We start from the raw sequence: 23,679 nt of genomic DNA on the forward strand, positions 1-23,679 counted from the left end.
TTTTGCATCTCAAATCATGTAAACTTGATTACTATATATATATATAGTTTACATGATTATATATATATTAATTACTTCATGCTATGATGTCCAAAAGGCACTGAGTACCGACCCTGGTCTATTTGTAATAAAACAACCTAAATATGAGGAACATGTCATCATAGGAAAAGAAAAGGTAAATTGCAGCTAATCACATAAATATGGCTTTCGTTTTAATTTACAAAAAACCCCAAAATGCACAGACCAACAAAACCCAAAACAAAACAACATCTAATCAAGTAAAGCATACATCAATGCATACAAAGCATACATCAATGATTAGTATTTAATTGGTTCATTCCTTCATTTAATTAAATCATTCTCCTGTGTATTTCCTAATAAGAATGTCCAAGCATAATTTAGGCAACATTCTTATAGAAAATCTACCAATATTAACTTGATTAAACATGGCTAAATACTTCAATTGTATTATAGGCTGGACATCACTTTTGGCCTTTATAGTAGCCAATCATATGCATTTTATCATACTTCCTCACCCTCAAGTGGTTCCAATGTTGAGTTACTTTCTTCTGTTGAACACAAAATAATATATTTTGAAGCAAGCTGAAAACTTACAGCCATTGACTTTAATATAAGGAAAACAAATACATTGGAAGTCAATGTTTTCAAGTTTTTCTTTTGTGTTCAACAGAAGAAGGAAACTCAAACAAGTTTGAAACAAGTGAAGCAAGGTTAAATGATGGCAGAAATGTAAGCTTTAGGGTGATCAACAATGAGAATTTACATGAAGAATAGTTTAATGTTTGTTAAAGTGCTTCTAACAATGGTGTAACTTATCTTTGATTGAACAAGATTGCATAAATGTGCTAGTCTAATATTATAGCACTTCATATCGGTTTTGTAAATGTTCAATGAAAAATCTGATTGTAGTTATAGTTCACCCAAAACAAAACATGACCTGTTGAGTTTCCTTTTTCTGTTGAACACAAAACAAGTTATTTAGAAAAATCTTGGAAACAGACTCTACTTGTTTTTCTAAGTGTTAGTGTTCATCATAGATATTTAGTAATGCTTATCAGATTCGAACATTCTTTAAAATATCTTATTTTGTGTTCAACAGAAAAAAACTCACAGGTGTGGAACCACTTGAGGGTGAGTAAATAGGCTCAACTATCTCTTTATTTCTTTAGACATTTTGAGACTCACCAAGCAGTCTTAACTCTCGTGACCACACGATGGCGATGTGTGTCCGTTCACTTTCATAATCTCTCTTTCTGGTCACGCCCTCCCGTCTACCTCTCCACCAATCAGAGAGCACGTTATCATGTCGTATCACGCTTGCCAACGGAAGTAGCATTGGCACCACAGTTGACACAAACATCCTCAGTCTTTGTAAATAAGGTAAATGTATCTGCTTTTCTGCACGTTTTAGCGCGCGAAATCAATTGCACGTTATTGTTACGTATTTGAACATATGTAGAAGTGTATGTAACATTGCGTGTTTACGTAATACCATTTAACGACGCCAAGGCCTAGGTTAGCTTGTTCTGTTGATGTTCTTCATACCGGTGTGGTGCTGAAGTGTGAGCACGAGTTCATGTTTATTATCCGGCTGATGTTAAGGGGCTTTAGACAACACAAAAATCATTTAAAATTGATTTAAATAAGCAAATAAACGGCTAGGTTGTTGTTTTACGTACTACGGGAACGTTAGTGGTAGCTTTTGAGAGAAAGTTGGTTTTATGTACACATTCGGAATTTGTCCTTAATAATATAATTTCAGAAAAATATTCTGTGCTAATACTAAATAGTGAAATTATATTAGCAACCAATGACTATCAAAGTACAACATTTAGTAAAATAAATTGTGCTAATGTTGTTTTAAAGTCTTGAATACTTACATGTGATTTCAGACCGAATATTCAGAGTACCATGGTAAACATTTAAGGGGCATGTCACTAGGCATGGGCCGGTTTAAGATTCTCTGACGATATGATAATCTTGGATAAAAATATCACGGTTTCACGGTAACTATATTGTGAATATTGTTCTAAAATATGTTCTTTTTAAATGTCTGAGTAAATAACAAAAACATTTTCCCCTTTGAACTCAATATATTTAATTTTGAGTCATTTATAATACTTTGTTACAGTAAACATGTCAGACTAAGTAAATTCAAATGAATCATTGACTTCTGCTATCTTCATTAATTTCAAAAACGCAGATTTCTTTACAATTTAAAACGGTGTCTTTGGATATCTTTTCTGCTGGAGATACTGTTGTCCTAAGAACAAACAAAAAAAAAAGTTAAAAATCCTACATAAACCATAGAAACGTATAGCAGAACATTTTGGCCTTTTCCAAACTGGGGTATACCTTAAAAACGTGGGTTATCGTCCCATGCCTACATGTTACATGTTGTCACTGAACGATTGCGCGAATATACAACCAAGTTTACTTCAGTTGTTAGTGAACACGAACACACTTTTGCAAAGTGATAAACATTATTTTCTGAAATGTTGTATGTGACATGTGATGTTATATACCATTTGCAGTCTCATAAACATTGTTTTTCAGGTGTATGTAATTGCTTTGCTGTTTTATCTTTTTAAAATGTTTTCTTGGCTGTCTCTGAGCTGCAATCAGTCCAACTGGCAGCCTTGTTTTAATCATAATTAAAGTGCATCATGCATAACTTTACCCTGATAATGTTGTTATTTTTACCCCGAGCCACCTGTCTTATTAAATCCCTGCATCAAAGTGTCATCGAAAGCATATTGCCGTGGATCAACAGCAATTTAACAAGCCCAATGAAACGGGTTTATTGTACATGAGTTATTGAGGGTTGCTGGTACAGATTTAACAAGAACAAATCTTGCATTTAATCCCTCCTCTCTGTTTATGGAATCTGCACTTTCTTAAACGTTGCAGGTCCAATTATTGAGGTAAAGTCAGTTTTATATTCGCACATTCGTTTAGTGACAACTTGTGACACACTCCCTATATTATTTACCATATTACTTTAAAGAAGATCATTCTCATCGAACTTACAGTTCCATGGGAAGAGGGTTGTGAGCAAGCGTTTGAGAGGAAGAGTGCCAAATACCAGGACTTCCTGCATGACTGCAGGGAGAAAGGTGGGCAGGCATGGCTCTTCCCAGTCGAGGTTGGCTGTAGAGGTTTCCCTGCCCAGTCAGTATGGAGGATGCTTACAGCCATTGGGGTGATGGGAAAAGAGAGAAAGATAACTGTTCGCAGGATGGGGGAGGCAGCAGAGAGAGCTTCTTGCTGGTTATGGAGCAGGAGAGAGGAGCTTAGCTGGAAGCCAGGGGGAGTTGATGACCAGTGATTTGGCCACCACTGCTGACTCACCAATGTTCAGGGTGTTGCGATTTAGGGTTGAAACACCCAATGATCATTGGATACCGCCTGATGACATCAACTCTTCCTAGCCAAGGCTACATTCACCAAAAGTGAATGAAGGAGAAGCATCTTTGGATGTAATTGTAATTATTAAATATTCGGTCTGAAATCGCATGTAAGGATGACTTACAACAACATTAGCACTATTTACTTGATTGAACAACAAACTTTGGGAATCATTGGCTGCTAATATGATATTCCTATATACAATTTGCAAAGAATACTTTTCCTAATTTATATTATTAAGGAGAATGGCAGAATGTGTGAACATAAAACCAACTTTACCGCTGTTGTCCATTTTATGCATTGAGATATGGGTTGTTTAAACCATTTTTCTCTCTGTCAGATGGAGGTGGATCAGCTGCTGTCTCTCTCAGGTTCAGCTCTGGCTCAGGCCATCAGCTCTATACTGGAAACACCAGGCCTCTACGTGTTCTCAGACATATTAGAACTGCCCAACGTCCGCGAGGTGAGGAATATATGTGTGCAGACAAAATCTACATCAGTTCCTCTCAATGACTCTATATGAATTCTGTCTGATGTATTTATTTTAAATGGCATCATCTGTGTCATCTTAAATATCATGGCTATTAGTCTCCTGTTTAAGAGCTACTTTGTTTTATTATTTATTAATGTCTCTCGCCTTTCTGTCTAAAAGCAAATGTATTTTTGCACTTCCTATTCGTATTAGATTAATGTGGCATGATCTTGATCCTGATCCTGACCTTGATCCATGACCTAGATCCCTTTATTTAAAGGGGTCATGAAATGGAAAATCCAAATGATCTTGATCTTGACATAAACAAGGTTTTTCTACTGTAAAACCATACTGCAAGTTTCGGAACTCAGAAGTAACTCAGTAGTGTTCCTGATTGGAGAATCGATGTCATGATTTTCATTTGACACGCCCCTTAATATTCATCTTTGTCATCTGTAATGAGGGAGGCGTGTCTGTTAGTCAATAACAGCTGTGAAACTGCCTTAGCAATAAGATATGATAAACTGTCAAACTGTTGGGGAAGCTGCTCATGAGGATTCAGGAAACGTAGCTAAGCTCTGAAACTATCTCGATAAGCTACAATTTGCTTATCAGTATTCAGAAAATGTAGCTAAGCTGCTTTCAAACTTCTAAAAAAGTATCTAGCTACACTACAATATGCACTACTTCCTTTAAGTAGCTAGTTACATTGAAGCTACTTTTTTCACTAAGGCATTAATTATGAAAACAGGAATAAACATAAATTTTAAACAATGCTGAGTTCAGGCTGCATGATTTTAGCCTTGATTTTGACTCGCCAACAGGTTTTGAGAAATCTCAGACAAATGCCTGAAATCACAGTCAAATCGGTGCTCGTTCACGAGACAATCACACAGCGTGAACTTTCAAAGACGAAATCTGTGCGAATCGCCAATGAGTCACCGAAACCTGTGAGATATTTGGCATGCTAAATATCTGGAGATGTCGGCGATTCAAATCATGCCATGTGAAATGTGTTCTGATTGAAAATAACATTGACGATTACTTACAGCCAATGAGAGAGCAGCATAAACTAGTATGGGTATCAGCGGGAGGTTGGGGGAGAAGTTAAAAGCGCTTATTTTCAGACTGAACCCAAGAAATGGATGAAAAACTAGTGTAAATTTGGCAGTAGCACCCGTGTCTGTTTGACATGTCATTTGAGCAATACCACAACCAGGTCCAAAAAGAAAAAGCTTGAGGAGAAATTGCTAATTTCCTTCAAAAGCTAGGTGAGCAAAATAAGTCAATTTTCCACCCCACTAAAGACTTCTTTCTCATTATGTAGCTAATAACAAAATATATGCTACGTGACCTCACGTTGTTTCCATGTCACTTCTGCCGTGTGTTTGGTTGTGAGACGTAGTTTGCAGACTGAGACAAAGTTGTCAGCGATTCTTTCTATTTTAAAGTCATGCAGTGTAAAACCCCCTGTCGCTGATCCATCTTGCAGTGTAAACACAACACCAATGGAATACCACAGATAGTCATGCAGTGTGAAAACATCTGTGACACAAATACATTGAAAATCTTCCAGTCTGAACTTTACATAACATAGTTGGTGCTTAAAACAGTGTAATACCAATGTGTTTTTTTTTTTTGTGAATAGTTTCCAAATTTCTCAAATTATCAAGAGTTCAAGTACAAAGCTTCAACAAATGTAGGACTGTAATAACAAGACAATTAACTTAGCTTAAGGACATCGTAGCATTTTCTCAACAACAAAAAAGTGACAAGACTCCATTTTGGTAAAAAATTTATTGAAGGCTTAAGATTAATTACCAGCTGTTAGACTTTTTTATGGCTTGGCTTGAATCCAATAATTGTTACTTGAAAAAATGTATTTTACAAAATAATGAATAAATGTATGGCTATAATAGATGGCTATAATGCAGTGTTGATTCAGACCGGTGCAGGTTCACTAAATGGAATGTAGCTATTGTCAAGCTACTCCACTACTTGCTGAAAAAAGTAACTAGTTACTGAAAAATACACATTGACTGCATCCGAAACCGCCTACTACTCAGAGGGTACTGCATTTGAATTTAAACGTACTACTCGGCCGTTAGAAAAGCACGTTCTATACAGTATGAATGTGAACAGTATGAATGGAATTCGGACGTACTACATCTGCCATTTTGTCATGGTCACGTGACCTACCCCTCGGGACACCAACAACAGGCGCTACATCATAATCCTGCCCCTACAAGAGAAAGCTCCTAGTTTTTTAACGCAGTGTGAATGTCCGCTAGGGTTCAGATTTTTCAACTTGAGCGATTTGTGCGATATCAAATGTGCAAAACACTCAACTTGTGCCGCTTCATGTATGTGAATCGCGTCATTCGTGCCGCCTCATTCAGGCGTATCATGCCGCAGGATGTCTGTTCGTGTCTTTGCATTGACTTAACATGTAAATCACTCACGCTTGACACTTCATCCGCGTCTGGTGTGAACGCAGCATCAGAATGTACAAAAAGCACTGGATTAAATTACATTTTTCCACACCATGTCTTTAAAATGTTTACATTTCTTTTACCCCAGTATTTTCAATGGAGCTTCTGTGATAGCCTGCTGATCCTGAAGAGCGCATGCATGTAAATGACTTTTCATAGTTTTACGCTTGAACAACTAAATTAATTCTGAAGTGTTTTTAACTGATTATTTTTTAATTACTTTACAACGGTGATACTGTAACAGGTAAAATTGAAAAAAAAAATAAATAAATCACATTACCCATTCACCGGAATTTCATTGGTATGCGAAGAAACACTAGCTCTGCATATACCCTATTGTAGCTAAGATATTAGTGGAGATACTTCAGTTTCTAACTGCTGCCCAACACTGCAAACTCAATACACTGCTCCAAAAGCTTTGCAAGGTCTTCCTAAAAATCAGGACTAGAATTCCCTGCCTGAAGTTTATTTTTAACAATGTATATCTTCATTTCGAACTATTAACTAGCATTTCAGGATATTACATAGCTGAATCAGAAATGTTTGCTTGTGAATTTTACTATCTACAATATATGGGCATCCCCATTAAATATAAATTGGGCATCCCCAAGGTAAATATAAAACAATAGATGACGTTTTCATGCCATTTTTATTTTCATGCCACTACACATTTTACATCAGACTGTATCTGTAACCAGTAATCACTGCACTTGCAAATAATCGAGAAACAGTGCAGTGCCTTTTGTAATATGACAGGAAAACACTAGGCTATATATGTAAAATTTACCCAGGAAAAGCAATTACCACTCTGAAACAGACTGGTGAAAGCATTGTGGTTACTTTTCTTCACTTTGTTCTGTCTCGGGATCGGAATCAGGCTCAGATGTATGGCTCAGTCCTCGCCTTTTCCAGTATCACTAAAACAACAGTGGTGTAATAGAAGACATGAACAGCAGGGAGCGGTTTCTGTTTTAGCCAGAGATAACTCCCATTTAAGTGGAGCAGGATGGGTCTTATCGTACCATACATTAATTATTGTGTTGAGGTGTGAGGTCAAGCTTTATAAAAGAAATATGAAGTCAATATACATACAATAAATTAAAATGAACAATTAGAATTGTTAAAAGTGCTCATTATTATAGAAAAAGTTTACATTAAGGGGCTCCACTGACAAATTTAATAAAAATCGGGATCCTCTACTTAATCTTGTTAAGAATACACAGCAAATCTTTGCTCGTAATGTTTTTCGTCTCCTAAAAAAACTTATAATTAAAAATATATATTTTAGTTGTATTTTGTTTATTTATTGAACTTTTACCTTTTGATTTCTTTGTTTTGTTTCATTATGCTGTCAGGCATATTTATTTATTTATTTCACTACTTAGTTTTTTTATTCTCCTCCTAAGGGATGGGTGGGATTTGGGGTTGTTTGAGGGGTTGACCAGCTACCCCTGTAGCTGTTGCACATGTATAAAAGAAATGTATTTTCAAAATCATTTGGATAATAAAGCTAATTAAAATGGAAAAAAGTGCTTGTTATTATAAACCTACAACAAACTAATTAAAACCATTAAAGCAAATTTGTAGATTTAGTTGATTTATAAACAGTGCAGATAATGTAATAAGTTACTTCCACTCCTTCAAATGCTGTTTAAATGAGTGAAAATCTGTATAATAAGAGGAATGTGTATGTTTTAAAAAGCATAGCCAAGATTTAATGTATAAAGTATAAGGGGTAATCTGGAATAAATGTGACAAGGAATTAATTATAATGCTGCAATTCACTTTGCAGATTTTAGAAAATGTATAAATATATGGTGATAAATAATTCTATGACTTTATCAAATAACTGAATGTGTAGTCAGAATATAGAAATATTAATTGGATTTCTGTAGTCATGTATGTTTGGAAATATACCTCTACATTTTGAGACCTGTTTAATGTAATTTAGTTTAATCTGCATCATCAAATTTAGCAGATAGTGTTGTTCATCAGTTAATTATATATAAACGATAGGCATAATAAGCAAGGCTTCAGCCTACACCTTTTTAGTAACAAAGTTGTTAGTGAGAACCAATTCTTATTGCTCTTTTTTTTTTGTAGTGTGTATATTGATTTCATATTTCTTTTATATGTATGACCCCACACCTCCACTCAAAAAGTAATATATGGTTCAAGTACTAACAATTTTGCTCTATTTAAATCAAAGTTATCTCTAAATTCAAGACCCCTCTCACCCAGGCCACCAACTGTTCACATTTCTCCCCTCAGGAAGACACTACAGATCTTTATGCTCTAAAACATCTAGGTATAAAAAGACTTTTTCCTCAGGCCATATCCAACCTAAACAGTTAGCACATCAGTTGCTACCTGTTCACTTATTGTCATGAACATAAGGTTTTGTAACCAATAAAAGCCACTTAAATGTAAATGCTTTTATATAAATATTTTATTTTTTATTTGTACAGTTAAAACATTCAGCAATGCACACATTGCACATTAACCATCTAAATGTGCATGTATTTCCATTTATTTAAATGTCCTACAGTGTTCTTTTGTTGATATGTGAAGTTTATTTTTAAACAAATTTCGAGAGGAGCACATGCTTATGATTGATCACAGCTGGTCCTGCATGATTTACCAATCGGATGATTCCTAACTCACTATAAATAACCAGAGTGTCTTACTTCAGTTATCTTCGCCTTGAAGAATTCCCCCTTCCACTCCTACTCCTCCTCCTTTCCCTTAATAGGGTGGCCCAGTGGTTAGCACTGATGCCTCGCAGCAAAAACATCACTGGTTCAAGTCCTTAACAGACCAATCAGTGTTTCTGTGCGAAGTTGACTTGTTCTTCCTCTGCACGCGTGGGTGTCTCCCGAGTTCTCTGGTTTCCTCCAACAGTCCAAAGACATGCATCATAGGTGAAACGACCAATACAAATATACAAATTGGCACTATAGTCGAGCTCTTAACCAGCAGTATATCTCTACATGGCAATCCCCAATTTGTAATTACCCTAAATAAGGGGGGCAGTGCTTGAGACCAACCTGAGCTCAAACTCCCCTCTTGCCCTGCACTCGGGAGGGAGCCTTGGGCTCGAGGATCTTCTGAGCTCAGGGCTCTCTCCAGGGAAAGCATGCCACTCGCTTTATAATCAATCATCAGATTAGTGTGAACTCTTGAACTAGTAGGGTTGCACACAATCCATTTGTGCTGGGACAACATGAAGAAATTAGGTTAATTCATTTGTTGTTTCAGCTCAATTAGTTTGAAAAACAGCAAATGTCATACAAATGTCCCGTATGCTCCCTGAGCTCCTGAAAAAAACATAAAGTTCTTATGAGTTTCTGCACACTTTGTGAATAAAGCTTATTCTGATCCTGAAATAAAAAATATTGAATTGAATAAATAGTAGACCTTCTTGTGGTGCAAAAAGTTTTCATTGTTGAAAACAGTCATTCAGCATAATATGTGTGTGCAAACTATGGTACATTTTCATTATTCTTTGAAGAACAGAAAGTAAAAACTGCATTGCTTTAAAATATTCATCTTTAAAGTTTTCATCTTAACTGTCACTTTTAATCGATGTGATGATTCATGCTTTCTCAGTAGCAATTTCTTTAAAACCCAACACCATTAAAACGGTCATTTGCATATTTATTCATTTTCATATTATTACATTGCCATTTGCTATAACAAGTTCTATAACAAAAACAGATTGCCAAGTCATCATTATTATATTCCATGAAAGCGTCTCCGCCACATATTGCACAGAGATCCCAGAGTACCCATGTACTGCACTGTCATTCCTACCGAGCCGAACTAAAGTACTTACTGCTAAACACAAAATACTTCAGAGCTTTGTCATATAAATCTCTGTCTGCACTTCACACCCTCTCTCTTTCTCTAGTTGGAGACGGGTCCCCACGCTCCAGTCTACCAGCTCCTGAATCTTTTTGCGTATGGAACCTACTGCGACTATAAAGGTAACCATGACAACAAATGATGTGACCAGATATTGGCCCCCTGAGGCGGAGGTTCGTTCCCCGCTCTGATTTAGAATGAGACTGTACACGCTGCCCTTTGCCTTGCTAAATAAGTTAACTCCGGTGAGGGGGATGCGGGAGTATCTGGCTTGCGTTGTGTTGCCGGTTTTTACCAGGGCGTTAATCTAATCAGCTGTTTTCCTCCCGGCTGTGTGGATGGTTGTAATGTATGTTAATTTATTATGCGTCTGCCATTTAGAGAGAACAGCTTCACTTCCTGAACTCACACCCGCCCAGAGGAACAAACTCCGTCATCTGTCAATCATCAGCCTGGCCTCCAATCTGAAGGTAGTCATTGCTTTGCTTTTTGTCTGTATTTTGTGAAATAGATTTATCTGCTCCAGGTATTTTGTATGGGCTTTTTTATATGGCGATGTTCTAAACAATATTAGTCAAAAATGTCCATTGCTTACAACATGCAAGGTTTATGACAGTGTTTAACAGATCATAGGTTTACAGAATTATCACGATATTGCCCATAGCTGCAAAAAAAGTTAATAATTTATATTAGTTGACCTTAACTAATATGTTCTCACATTGAAATTAGTAATATTACAAATAATATGTTACAATATTGTTTAATTACATGTTTTTACATTGTACTTATGCTTAATTGAATACCTGCATGTAATTACATTTAGAATTACACTGTTGAACATCTCTTATACCTTAACCCATCCTTAAACCTACAAATACCACCAGACCTTTCCTTAACCTTTTCCCATATCTCATCCAGAAGTGTTCTGCAATACATCATGAACACATTAAGTACATTGTATTTGCATTTTGATGTAAGTGCATAGTAGTTGAGGCCTCTTAATATAGAGGGGGAACAAAATACTTGGTGTATTGCTTTTATTGTATGTACATGTTCAGGGTAAACTAATTAAATTGCAAAAGTATTATAAAGCACAATAGGTAACACTTTACAATGAAGTCTCATTAGTAAACATTAGTTAATGGATTAAAATCATCATAGAGATAAAGGCATATTTATTGCAGTTATTTTAATATTAGTCTAAAATACAACTTCATTTTATTAGTTATTAAAGGTGCTGTATGTAAGTTTGACACCCAGTGGTTGAACTAGGTATTGCATTCCTGGATTAAAACAAACGCAAGCACAGGTTGCCAGATTGAGGACCAACAGGAGCAAGTGTCGTGCCTAAAGGCTGATTTAAATCGTGTTCTTAATAAAAGCAACGGCACGCGATAGAAGAAATGTTTTCCATATTAAAAGGAGTTTTTGTTCTAACCAACACCACAAATTACAAACGGTTTCGATTTCTCACAGCTGAACAACAGAAAACTGACAATGATCACCTCATGTACACCTCATGTGCTTTATTCAGTGTTAACCATCGAAGTGTGAATGCCATCCTACATAATCATACTACTGAAAGCAGCAGCAGTTCACCTCAGATCTTGAAAATGAAACAACCGTTTGAAATTGAACTTTAGAACTGTGAAATAGTTCAAACCAACACATATCAGTGATTCAGCATGTATATTAAATAATGTTAAAGAGGTTTAATATATGTTAATTAGATTATAAACCTTACTATTTTGTGAGTGAGTGCATATTCTGTGCTTCTGAATGGCTGTATTGTAAATTTCTGTGGTGTTTCGTCTTGTGCAAACAGCCAAAATGCTTATCACTGCGTATCTCGTCACGTAGTGTGTTGTCAGGACACAAGGTTACAAAATAACCTGCTCACCTAATGTTTACGCTCGTAATATTTATATTATTTGCTAATTAATAACCTCATGTGTAACTCTGAATCTGGCTCTCATTTCGGAGTCTGCTACTGTCCACCGGAGATCACATTTCTGTCACAGGCGCATGGTTTGAGAGCCTTTCTGAATGAATGAAATACACTGTTTTCCAACAAGGCAACCCGGGGTGCTGAAATATAATTAGGTAAACTGGCATTGGGTTGGTTAAAATTACCAAAACAAAGACATAATTCACATTTTCAAAGAAGAATATCTGACTTCAGCATTGTTTTTCAGATAAGTATGTTCACTTGGCATGTTTCTTAAATATCTGCAAACATATTATGGTATTTTTATGCTTTAAGAGTCAAAAACTTACATACAGCACCTTTAACTATATTTTAATAAAGAAATTACGACTATCAATAACTAATATTATTAGGCATTAACTAAGCTATAGATATCACTTGATGTTATTAAAAGCTTTTGTCATTTTTACCTGGAGTTTAAATGGATGTTTGAACAGATGTTTACTATTGGAGCCTAATCGATATACAATAGCCCTACAAACAGTGAATGAAATTTTAGTCAATATATCAGCTTGCAGTAGGCCAGATTAATATGTGAAAATGTTCATGTTTGAACTATTAAGGTAACCTATTAAGAGTCCAACTTTTGGCGGTTATGAACTAACTAAAAACAATGTTAATATTCTTAAAAAGGCAATCTAAAACTATAAATAATAAATAATTAATCATAATATTTTTAAGTGTCCACAACGTCAATATTGTGCATGTTCAATTATCATATATCAGTATCATGTCAATATATTGAATATAGACAAATGTCTAATGCATAATGAAAAAAAAATGTCTTAATTTCTCACAAAAATGTTGATATTAAAATCAAATAAAACAACAACAGTTTTAATACATGGCAAAGTTTACTCAAAACGTTCATAGATGTCATAGATGTCGCTGTCAGTTCGTATCAACCAGTGTGTATGAAGTCACTTTAATTTGAAACTTGCATAAATATATCCATTACGCTGAATGGCATTATTTTTCCCACAGTTTTACATATTCACAAAAGATATTTGAAACATTAAAGTAGACAGTTTGCATGCATAATTACTTTTGTAAATTAAATTAGATGTTAACACCAAATTCTTGTCTTTTACTATTATACGTGACAGTAGGAAAGAGAAAAAAAACAGCTGTAACTTTGGTTTCATGTTGAGTTCTGTTATGATCAGCATCCAGCCGTTAACAATATGGCCTATTATTGTTATTAACATGCATGATTGACAAAACCAATATTCTTTTATCATGCCTCTGTAATATTACTAGGACAAATTATATGTTTTAACCTACCCTAGAGCAAACTATTCCTAAGAAATAAAGCAAAATAACAGCTCTTTCTTTCAACAGTGTCTGCCATATTCACTACTGCTCCAGCAGTTAGAGCTGAAGAATGTGCGCGAGCTGGAAGACCTGCTGATTGAGGCCATTTACAGTGACATAATCCACGGGAAATTGGACCAGAGGAACCAACAGGTCGAGGTAGATTGCAGTATAGGTCGAGATCTGGGTCCCAACGAATTACCCAACATTGCCAACACGCTGCAGGAGTGGTGAGTGTGTGTTTGTGTCAGGCTGCTGCTGTGAATTTAATAAAAATGTCTTGCTTGTGGTGTTAAATATTCTGTCTGCCTCTCTGTCAGGTGTGCAGGCTGTGAAGCAGTTCTGTGTGGCATTGAAGAGCAGGTGTCAAGAGCCAACCAGTACAGAGAAAGCCAGCTCAAGGTCAAAGTTCAAGTGGAAACAGAGGTTTGTGTGTGAATCTTCTTCCATTTTAAGGCTGTGTGTCAATCAGAGAAATGGAACCAAACGACAATGCCAGAAATCTTCTGAAAACTTGTAGCTGTGGGCCTTGAGAACACAATGAAGACACATTATAGACTACTATTACATTTTTCTAGTGACACTGTTGAGCACTGTTCTGTACTGAATCTTAAAAATATTCATCAATAAAAAAAAAAAAATGATGGACACGCAGTTAAAGTGACATTTAACATGTCTAATATAAGCATTAACATTTAGCCATTTAGCAGACACTTTTGTCCAAAGCGACTTACAATTGAGGAGGCATTCAGCAACTCAATAAGAAGAGGCAACACACACAAGAAGTGCTAATTATACAAAGGAACTGTTCGTGCTCAGAAAATTAAGTGCTAGAGTTAAAAGGGGGAGGGTTTTTTATGGAGAGAACAGTGTTTCTACAGGTGGTTTGTCAAGCCACTTCATAAATGCACAAAGATTTTTTTCAACACATTTCTAAACATAAAAGTTTTAATAACTATTCTCTAATAACTGATTTATTTAATCTTTGCCATGATGACAGTAAATAATATTTGACTAGATATTTTTCAAGACACCTCTATACAGCTTAGTGACATTTAAAGGCTTAACTAGGTTAATTAGGTTAACTAGGCTGGTTAGGTTAATTAGGCAAGTTATTTTATAAAGATGGTTTGTTCTGTAGACTATCGAAAAAAAAATTAGCTTAAAGGGGCTAATAATTTTGACCTTAAAATTATTTAAAAAATTAAAAACAGCTTTTATTCTAGCTGAAATAAAACAAATAAGACTTTCTCCAGAAGAAAATATATATATATATATATATATATATATATATATATATATATATATATATATATATAGATGTATATATATATAGATGTATAGATATAGATATGTGTGTGTGTATATGTATATATATATATATATATATTTATTTATTTAAGACAGATGTGGAGTGATTGTAAGAAAGTGTCTGGTTCAAATGTGCAAAACTGGTGAAAGTGTCAGTTAAAGTGTCAGAGAGATGAAAATGTGTTTTTTACAGGTGGTTTGTCAAGCCCACTCACCTGTGTGAGGCACACTCAGAATTGCATAAAGAGTGTTTTAGGGGTCGATCACACCCAATACGCTTTACGTTCCAAAAACGCAAGAAGCATGGTGCGTGTTGTGCATGAGTGTTGCTGTTGATATTGGTACAATTGTGATATTTATTAATATTGTGATATTCACGATTTGTGAGTCATACAGCTCCAGATAACTCAAAACATTAACCACAAGTCTCTCCTCTATCTTCAAAAGTCTCCGTAGTTCTCTTGATAACACAAACACTGCAGTCACCTCAACGGAAACTTTCATTTGATTGGAGAATGAAAAAGACGCGACTGACGGAACACGCTTTTTCTGCTCAGAGTTGACTTTTTTTCATTTGCGAGTACTCATCGCACAATGGCAGAAACGCGAGGCACAGCAGGCGGTTAAAATGCGAGATGCACAAGGTACATAAGCAGCATGCAAAGCACTCGCGGCTGTTAGTAAATCATTCAAAAATGATCAATGCAAAAAGTGCCTTCAACTTTATTTTTATATGCTGGTTTCATGTGACATTTTTTTATATGATTTTTAACTTTCATATTAATGACCCTAAAATGTAATGTTATTTACACCTAGTGTAAAGGGTAATTATATATTTTCTTTATTCTTACTTTTTGGATAGATGTAAGAGGACACATTTAGTCATTATTTTCAAGATGGTCTTAATATTTTAAAGACTATTATCAATTAACTGATGTTGACTTGACAGATTATAGAGTTGCAAACACAAGCAGATTTGTATATAATTTTATATATACACTTAAAGTCAAGATTTTTAGCCCTCCTGTGAAATATTTATTATTAAGTGATATTCAGTGGAGCAAAGTTCACCAGTACTGCCTATAATAATTTTTCTTCTGGAGAAAGTCTTTTTTGTTTTAAAAAACATTTTAAGGTCAATATTATTAGCCCCCTCAGGCAATATTTTTTTTTCCGATTGTCGACAAGAAAAACCCATTATACAAACTTGCCTAGTTAACCTACTTAACCTAGTAAGGCCTTTAAACTGCATTTTAGTATCTTGAAAAAATATCTAGTAAAATATTATGCACTGTCATCATGGCAAAGACAAGAAAATATTAGAAATTATTAGATTTTTATTATTATAAATAATCATTAGAAATGAGTTAATATAACTGTTTAGCAATGTGTTGAAAAAAATCTTTTCCGTTAAACAGAAATGGGGGGGGGGGTATATACTATATACAGGGGGCTAATAATTCAGGAGGGCTAGTAATTCTGACATCAACTGTACATATAGATAAGTGACAATTAATTAAAATAATAAAAGTAAAGTGTTTATACTTAAAACATAGTAATTGTGTTGTCTAAAACTGAATATAAACTAGTCTTAATAACATTTTTTAAATCATGCCAAAAAAAGTCCAAATGACATGCATGCTGTAAGGAATAATTGACAATGCTCTATTGACTTATTAGAAAGTAATGCACACCCAAGGTGACAATGTGGACATGATGTAAAGCAGACATGCTATTACTACTCAACTGTGCATTATTTTATATTAAGTCAACATAACAGAGTCAATTATTCCACTTATACTACGCCTAGCACACTTAAATTTTAAGACACTTTTCTTTTTTGGCTCTCAATTTGCTCCTGCATGTAGTGCTAGTTTCTAAAGCATCCGACCTGAAGCCTTGTGGTTTACTTTGATTAGAGTTTTGAATGTTGTAGCTGTGAAATAAATGAAATCATTTGCTGTAGTGATATGGAACTAATACAGTCAAGACCTGCCTGGAACAACTTAAAATAATTGCACAACTTGCACATGTTCATCAGCCAATCAGAATCAAGCGTTCAATTCCGTCTTGTACTGTACGTTTAACAAACGTAAACTATAAAAATGATGAAAATTATTCCAGACTACTTTGAAAACCATGAAATGCCTTCCTCTGAGGCGTTTCCCCCCTCCATTATGATTTCAAGACAGTTGCATCACCCTGACAATTTTTTTATTTGAATCCCTCCCATTCAAAATGAATGTCAGTTCAGGAAGCTCAAAGCATGTTCATCATCTAAAAGGTGTATTCAAGTCATAACGTGTGTTTTTAATGAATGTTTCAACAAATGAATAGATCTGAGCCACTGACCCACGCAAGTCACCTTATTATTAAGTGTGAGCAAACAATAGTAAGCGTATACTCTATTCCTGCTATCCAGAATGTCATCAGTGTGTGGTTTTTACAGTTTTACACAAAATTTGAAAAATAAAACATTTAAAACATTGTTACAGTAGTAATAATACACCTTAGTATAGTTGAAAGCATATTATACATTACAGTCGGCTGTACAGAGTATGCACTGTTCAGATTAAAGGGATAGTTCACACAAAAATTAATATTTCCTTGCTATTTATTCATCCACAAGTGGTTCCAAACCTTTATGAGTTTCTTTCTTCCAGGAAGATATTTTGAAGAAAGCTGAAAAAACAGCAACCATTGACTTCTATAGTAGGAGAAACAAATACTATGGAAGTCAATGGCTACATATTCAGATTTCTTTAAAATGTCTGAAACTCATAACGGTCTGAAATAAGTAAAGAGTGAGTAAATAATGACAGAATGTTCCTTTTTGGATAAACTATGCCTTCAAAGTGTTAATATGTCATCTTGAGCACAGCTTCATCTTCCTGCATGTTTAAATAATTTTTTATGTCACTTCATTGACAACTCCAGGATTCAGTGACAAGTTTTTTTTCCTTCCTCTTCTCAACTCTTTAATTAGGTATCAAACCTACAAAAAACCCTCAAGGCAAGTTCTGCTTCTCCATCATCTGGCCCCGCCCCTGCCGGGGCAGCGTCCAATCAGGATGCAGATCAGCCAGCTGAGCCAAGAGATCCTGCTTCCTCTCAGGAACCACGGCAACCAGGGAAAAAGAGTTCAAAGGTCAAAGGGTAAGTCCATTTCATTTTGGGATTAGTGCTTTAGAAATTATGCCCTTAAATTGATTTAAATTGTTAATTGTCAGAGCTAATACGCTTATTTCATGTGGCCGCCATTAAAAAAAAAATGTGTGGGAAGAAACCCGAAAGTATAGGATCAGCACTGTAAACATTGCAACAACATGCTATGGACTACAAACCTCCAGCTGTTGCCGCAATTTCAATTTGCAGATATGGTGTAAACATCACTTTAACATCATTCAGTTCAGTTTAATTCAAACAATAAAAGCATATTAGGCATTAAAACAAAATTACTATCTCTTTAAGAGTAATATGCTTAAGTTTCCTCTTAGACTTCAGTTCCTGGCACCAGGTAAGCACTGTGGGGACACTTCCCTGCTTCAGCCTATGTAACCCGGTGAGCGTTGAAATAATGCAGTCCTCTGCAGACCTTAACGGCCAATCACAGTGATTTCTGTTGAGCACTGGTGAACACAATGGCAAATCAGCGGTGTTTAAGAACGCACTCAACAGCACCTAAATGTTATCAGGAAATGGACCTTGTTTTATTTCAGTACAGACTGGTGCCGAAATTCAGTATTGTGACAAGTCTAAAATACTGAAAGAATCAGGTCATTAACTTGAGTTTGATAAATGGCATCTAAAATGTGTGTTTGGGAATAAAACGGTAGCTAACTAGTGCCATTTCCCTAAACTTAGCTAAAAATGTGGTCGGATATCACTTTTTATTTTCACCATCCATTCAGAACGGACCTTCGGGTCACTCGGAAGGCGGTGAAATGCTAAATTTGTGTCACTTTCTCTTCGCTGATAAGATATACAGCCAGGAACACAATGCACTGTGTGACTTCAGGCCGTAATTCCAGGTTTCTTGCTACTGCAGCCTCGATTTCGTGTGAAATCAGTTGTGGGTACCGGTTCAAGTCCCCACTCGCAGACCTTTCCAGATCCCACGAGCCACCAACTTCACCTCCCGTCTACATAATATAAGACTCCAAAAAATAAATCTTGTTAAATTGTCAGATATAGTGCAGTTGTTGAAGCGCAGTATCTGTTTCAGAAGTTTATGTACGTCTTCCTGCCTGTAGTTAAGTGTGATGTAAAAGAAATCAGCCACAGGCTTATAGTCCTAATTAAGCCCTGATGAGTTTAAAATTGTCTCTGTCCTGGTTTGGAAATCTCATGTCAGGATGTGCTCTGGAAAGGAAAGGGGGGCTTTTGATCACCACTGCTTTTTCTTTGTCACTGAAGAGTGTCAGTTAAGAAGAGGTATAATTTATTCAGGGCCGATCTGACACAGATTAATCCGAGTCCAAGGCTTTAAAGCCGTCTCAGTGGAGACCCGTCATTAACATTTCAGTACTATTTCATGGCTTTATGGGATGCCGTGGCTAATTTTTCGATAATAATTTTGTGATTATTAATATATTATTAGGAACATGCATGAAAGGAACCTCCTTGATGCTGTTTGAGTTCAGATCAGGTTCTTTTGTAGAATAACATTGATTGCCGAAATCATTTATTTAAGCCTTGTACTTTATTTGAAGTTTTCCAATTATGCTATTCTAAAGACTCCAGATGTACTCGCAGTAGTGAAGTTTTTCATTTAGGGCTATGAAGGAGTTCTTAACACCTGATCAGCGGAATACTGTTAGCTTTTCATGTTTAGATTAATATGTAAATACACTTACCGGCCACTTTATTAGGTACACCTGTCAAACTGTTTGTTGAGGCAAATGTCCAATCAGCCAATCACATGGCAGCATCTCAATGCATTTAGGCATGTAAATATGGTCAAGGCGATCTGCTGCAGTTCAAACTGAGCATCAGATTGGGGAGGAAAGGGGATTTAAGTGACTTTGAACGTGGCAGGATTGTTGGTGCCAGACAGGCTGGTCTGAGTATTTCAGAAACTGCTGATCTACTGGAATTCTCACGCACAACCATCTCTAGGGTTTACAGACAATGGTCAGAGAAAGAGAAAATATCCTGTGAGTGGCAGTTCTGTGGGCGCAAATGCATTGTTGATGTCAGAGATCAGAGAAGAATGGCCAGACTAGTTTGAGCTGATAGAAAGGCAACAGTAACTCAAATAACCACTGAGGTATGCAGAAGAGCATCTCTGAACTCACAACACGTCCAACCTTGAAGCGGATGGGCTACAGTAGCGGATTGGCTACAGCAGCAGATAGCCACACTGGGTACCACTCCTCTCAACTAAGAACAGGAAACTGAGGCTACAATTCACACAGGCTCACCATAATTGGACAATAGAGGATTGAAAAAAAAAACGTTGCCTGCTCTGATGAGTCTCGATTTTTGCTGCGACGTTCAGATGATAGGGTCAGAATTTGTTATCAACAACATGAAAGCATGGATCCATCCAACATTGCATCAACTGTTCAGGCTGGTGATGGTGGTGTAATGGTGTGGGGGATATTTTCTTGGCACACTTTGGGCCCATTAGTATAAATTGAGCATGGTGTTAACGCCACAGCCTACCTGAGCGTTGTTGCTGACACAAATCATCTCAGACTGGTTTCTTGAACAATGAGTTCACTGGACAGAAATGGCCTCCTCAGTCACCAGTACTCAATCCAATAGAGCACCTTTAGGATGTGGTGGAACAGGAGGTTTATATCATGGATGTGCAGCCGACAAATCTGCAGCATCTGCTTGATGTTATCATATCAATATGGACCAAAATCTCTGAGAAATATTTCCAGTACCTTGTTGAATCTATGCCACAAAGGATTAAGACAGTTCTGAAGACAAAAGGGGGTAAGGTGTACATAATAAAGTGGCCAGTGAGTGTATATCCTGCATGTTTTCCTTCCAACAAAGTCATGCAGCTGTAAATACAGTGGTGTGAAAGCAGCAGTTAAAAACCCATTTATTGAAAGTGATGTGGATATATTTGAGCAAATTTTAATTTAACACTCTATTCAAGTAAAGCCATGTCGTTTTTTTAACAGTAGGCTGCTGTAAGCATTGTCAGTGTTGCTTTCGAATTACATCAGCGTTAAAACTTCAATATCTACTGTAAAGCGTCTCTTTGGTTTGGGTTTGTTTTTACTCATGGTTTTGAAAATTTAACACACTGAAATAAACCAGAGAACTTTCCAAAGTCAAAGGCAGAGCTAGAGAGCAATGACCTCCAATTACATCATCATTGATAGTTCAGAGGTATTTAATTGAAAGCAAACTTACCAGAAAATGCTGCTTTAAACTTCTATTTAAAAAATGACAGTTATTCTTTGATTCTAAAATGTAGTTCAGGGTCTTGAAGATTCTTGCTCTCTCTAAGCTTGGTGCTTGCACTGCTCTGATTGGTCTGATGGCCTAACATTTTCAACACAATCATCTACACTCAAAACATTATGTTTGCTGTTTGTTCAACCTACTTATTTAAAATGAGCTGCAGCAACACAATTATTGTTATGTTTTTTTTGAGGGGGGCAACTCAATAGTTTTATGTTAAATCCATTTACATTTGTTAAAACAAATAAATTAACTGAATTCTTTCATGTTGTGCCAACACAAATCGATTGTGTGGAACCCAGCATTTTATAGTGCATTACTCATCTCTAAATTATAACACTTACTACTCATTTCTAATAACGAACACTTTATTGAATTTTGAAATGATGTCAAAACCCAATGTATTAAACAGATCGCCTAGTTTTTTGCGTTTTGTGATCCTGCAAAATTATTAATTTAAACTCAAAATAATTGCAAAAAATTTAAATAATCTCATGAGACGTATAATTCCAAACCATATAATCAAATTATATTTATTTCAGCTTGCAATTAATTGTTTTACATGACTTATAGACATTGAATTGCAGAAAGCAGATACGGATGAAGCGCGAGTGATTTACATGTGAAGTCAATGCAAAGATTGGATTAGACATCCTGTGGCGTGAATTGGGTGTTTTGTGTGTTTGACACGCTTCCGACTGCAAAAGAAAGTGTGAGCAAACATCTAACAAACGGAGCAATGGAACAGACAGATAAGCAAGCAGCTTACAATAATGGAGATTGGTTCAAGGATAACGGCGGCCGCTAGACACGACTGAATTAAAGGACATTATTTGTTCTTTACATGTACGTCTGGTACTATGATGTGCGTCAAATCGATGAATAATTTCGGTTAACTCTTTCCCTGCCGTTGATGAGAGAAAACACTTCCCTGCCATTAACGGGTTGTACGGCAGTCAGTGTTTTAAGTGTATTACGGTAGGGGAAGCCCTAACACATGTCCTATATGTGAGATCATGAATAAAAATAAAAGTTATACAACCTTCCTTTGGATTAATCGCAACTGTTTTAGATTTTGTCTTGACAAGAGACCAAAATAAAGTCGCTTTATTTTTATGATTTGTACCATTGTCATTGTGTCAGATACTGCACGCATAACATAGTAGGCTACCTAATACGGTAAATAAGATAAAAATGTTTATTTTTACCACAAAAAAAAATCGTGAAAACCCAGGGGGTCTGATTAAGCATCATATTATATTGTAGAACTTCAAGCCCTGAGCAACTTGTTTTATTCTGTTGATACATTTAGATCCTTTGAAAGGTTTTAAGGAAAGAAATCCAAAATTTGGTCTAAAGATTTTAGAAAAGCAAGTCATTTTTCAGTTCTTATTACTTCATATTAAAGGGTTAGTTCACCCAAAAATGACCATTCTGCCATTAATTACTCATGTCGTTCCAATCTATAAACAGCCAAAATGTTCCATGTGACTTCAGTGGTTCATCTGTAATCACATGAAGACCCAAGAGCACTTTTGAGTGCCAAAAAAACTGCAACATTGCTTCATGGCTGGTTAAAGTAGATGCTGTTTGCCCGCAGCCAACGAAGACCATAAACTGACATTATGCAAATTTGTTACATAAAGCACGTGTACTGTAGGTTTGAGCTGGAAGTAAAGCTGAAATTATAGATGACTAATTCAAGGCGGTTCTGAATCTGTGTGTTCTTTTGAGACAATAACTCCATTTACAGTGCACTTTGATCTTAGAAGAATATCTTTAACATTCACAACGCATCACAAAGCACTTTAAGGCTTTCAAAACGGATGTAAATTGAACTAGATCATTAACATTAAAATATGCACTTTTGTTGCAACAAGGATAATCATACAAACAAATTAATTCGATCATTTAACAAACAATGCTTTGTTTCTGTGTATTTCAGCCTCCGTGGGAGCGGAAAGATTTGGTCAAAGTCTAACTGATCCCAAACCCTTCAGAAGTCTTCAGAAAGCCGCTCACAGACAGACATATTGTGGACTGCTTGCTTGGAAAAACAGATAAGCAAACCAACGGCCACCTCTCAGACACAACCCATTATCATAGTAACACAACTTTTACACGACGCCGGGTGTGTGAGTGTTTATATATATAAATATACATATATACGCGAGTGTGTTGTAAATGTCATTTAATTTGACTCATGCCCCTTTTTCCTTTGCGTGTTCGTTTCGTTCGTTATTAAATCTGGATGGAAATTGACGAAGCCAATGAATAAATGATATCCATCTGTCAGCCCCGTGTGTTCTCTGGCTTTCATGTTTCCCTTCCTCTAATGTTAAGTGCTGCTAAATGTTTCGTCTCAATGGGGGCATGTCTGTTAA

General features: G+C 35.9%; 1 protein-coding gene across 1 annotated transcript; it reads left to right on the plus strand.

The window, feature by feature from the left end:
- Positions 1–1,323: 1,323 nt before the first annotated feature.
- Positions 1,324–23,590, plus strand: cops7a (COP9 constitutive photomorphogenic homolog subunit 7A). Its single transcript, XM_056474936.1, has 8 exons — positions 1,324–1,401; positions 3,770–3,892; positions 10,304–10,379; positions 10,639–10,727; positions 13,586–13,788; positions 13,879–13,984; positions 17,856–18,025; positions 23,241–23,590. Exons 2-8 carry the CDS (start codon positions 3,770–3,772, stop codon positions 23,278–23,280), a joined length of 807 nt encoding a protein of 268 aa, XP_056330911.1. The 5' UTR covers positions 1,324–1,401; the 3' UTR covers positions 23,281–23,590.
- The last annotated feature ends 89 nt before the right edge of the window (positions 23,591–23,679 follow it).

Source organism: Danio aesculapii, chromosome 16 (assembly GCF_903798145.1).
Source record: "Danio aesculapii chromosome 16, fDanAes4.1, whole genome shotgun sequence".
Taxonomy (NCBI): domain Eukaryota; kingdom Metazoa; phylum Chordata; class Actinopteri; order Cypriniformes; family Danionidae; genus Danio; species Danio aesculapii.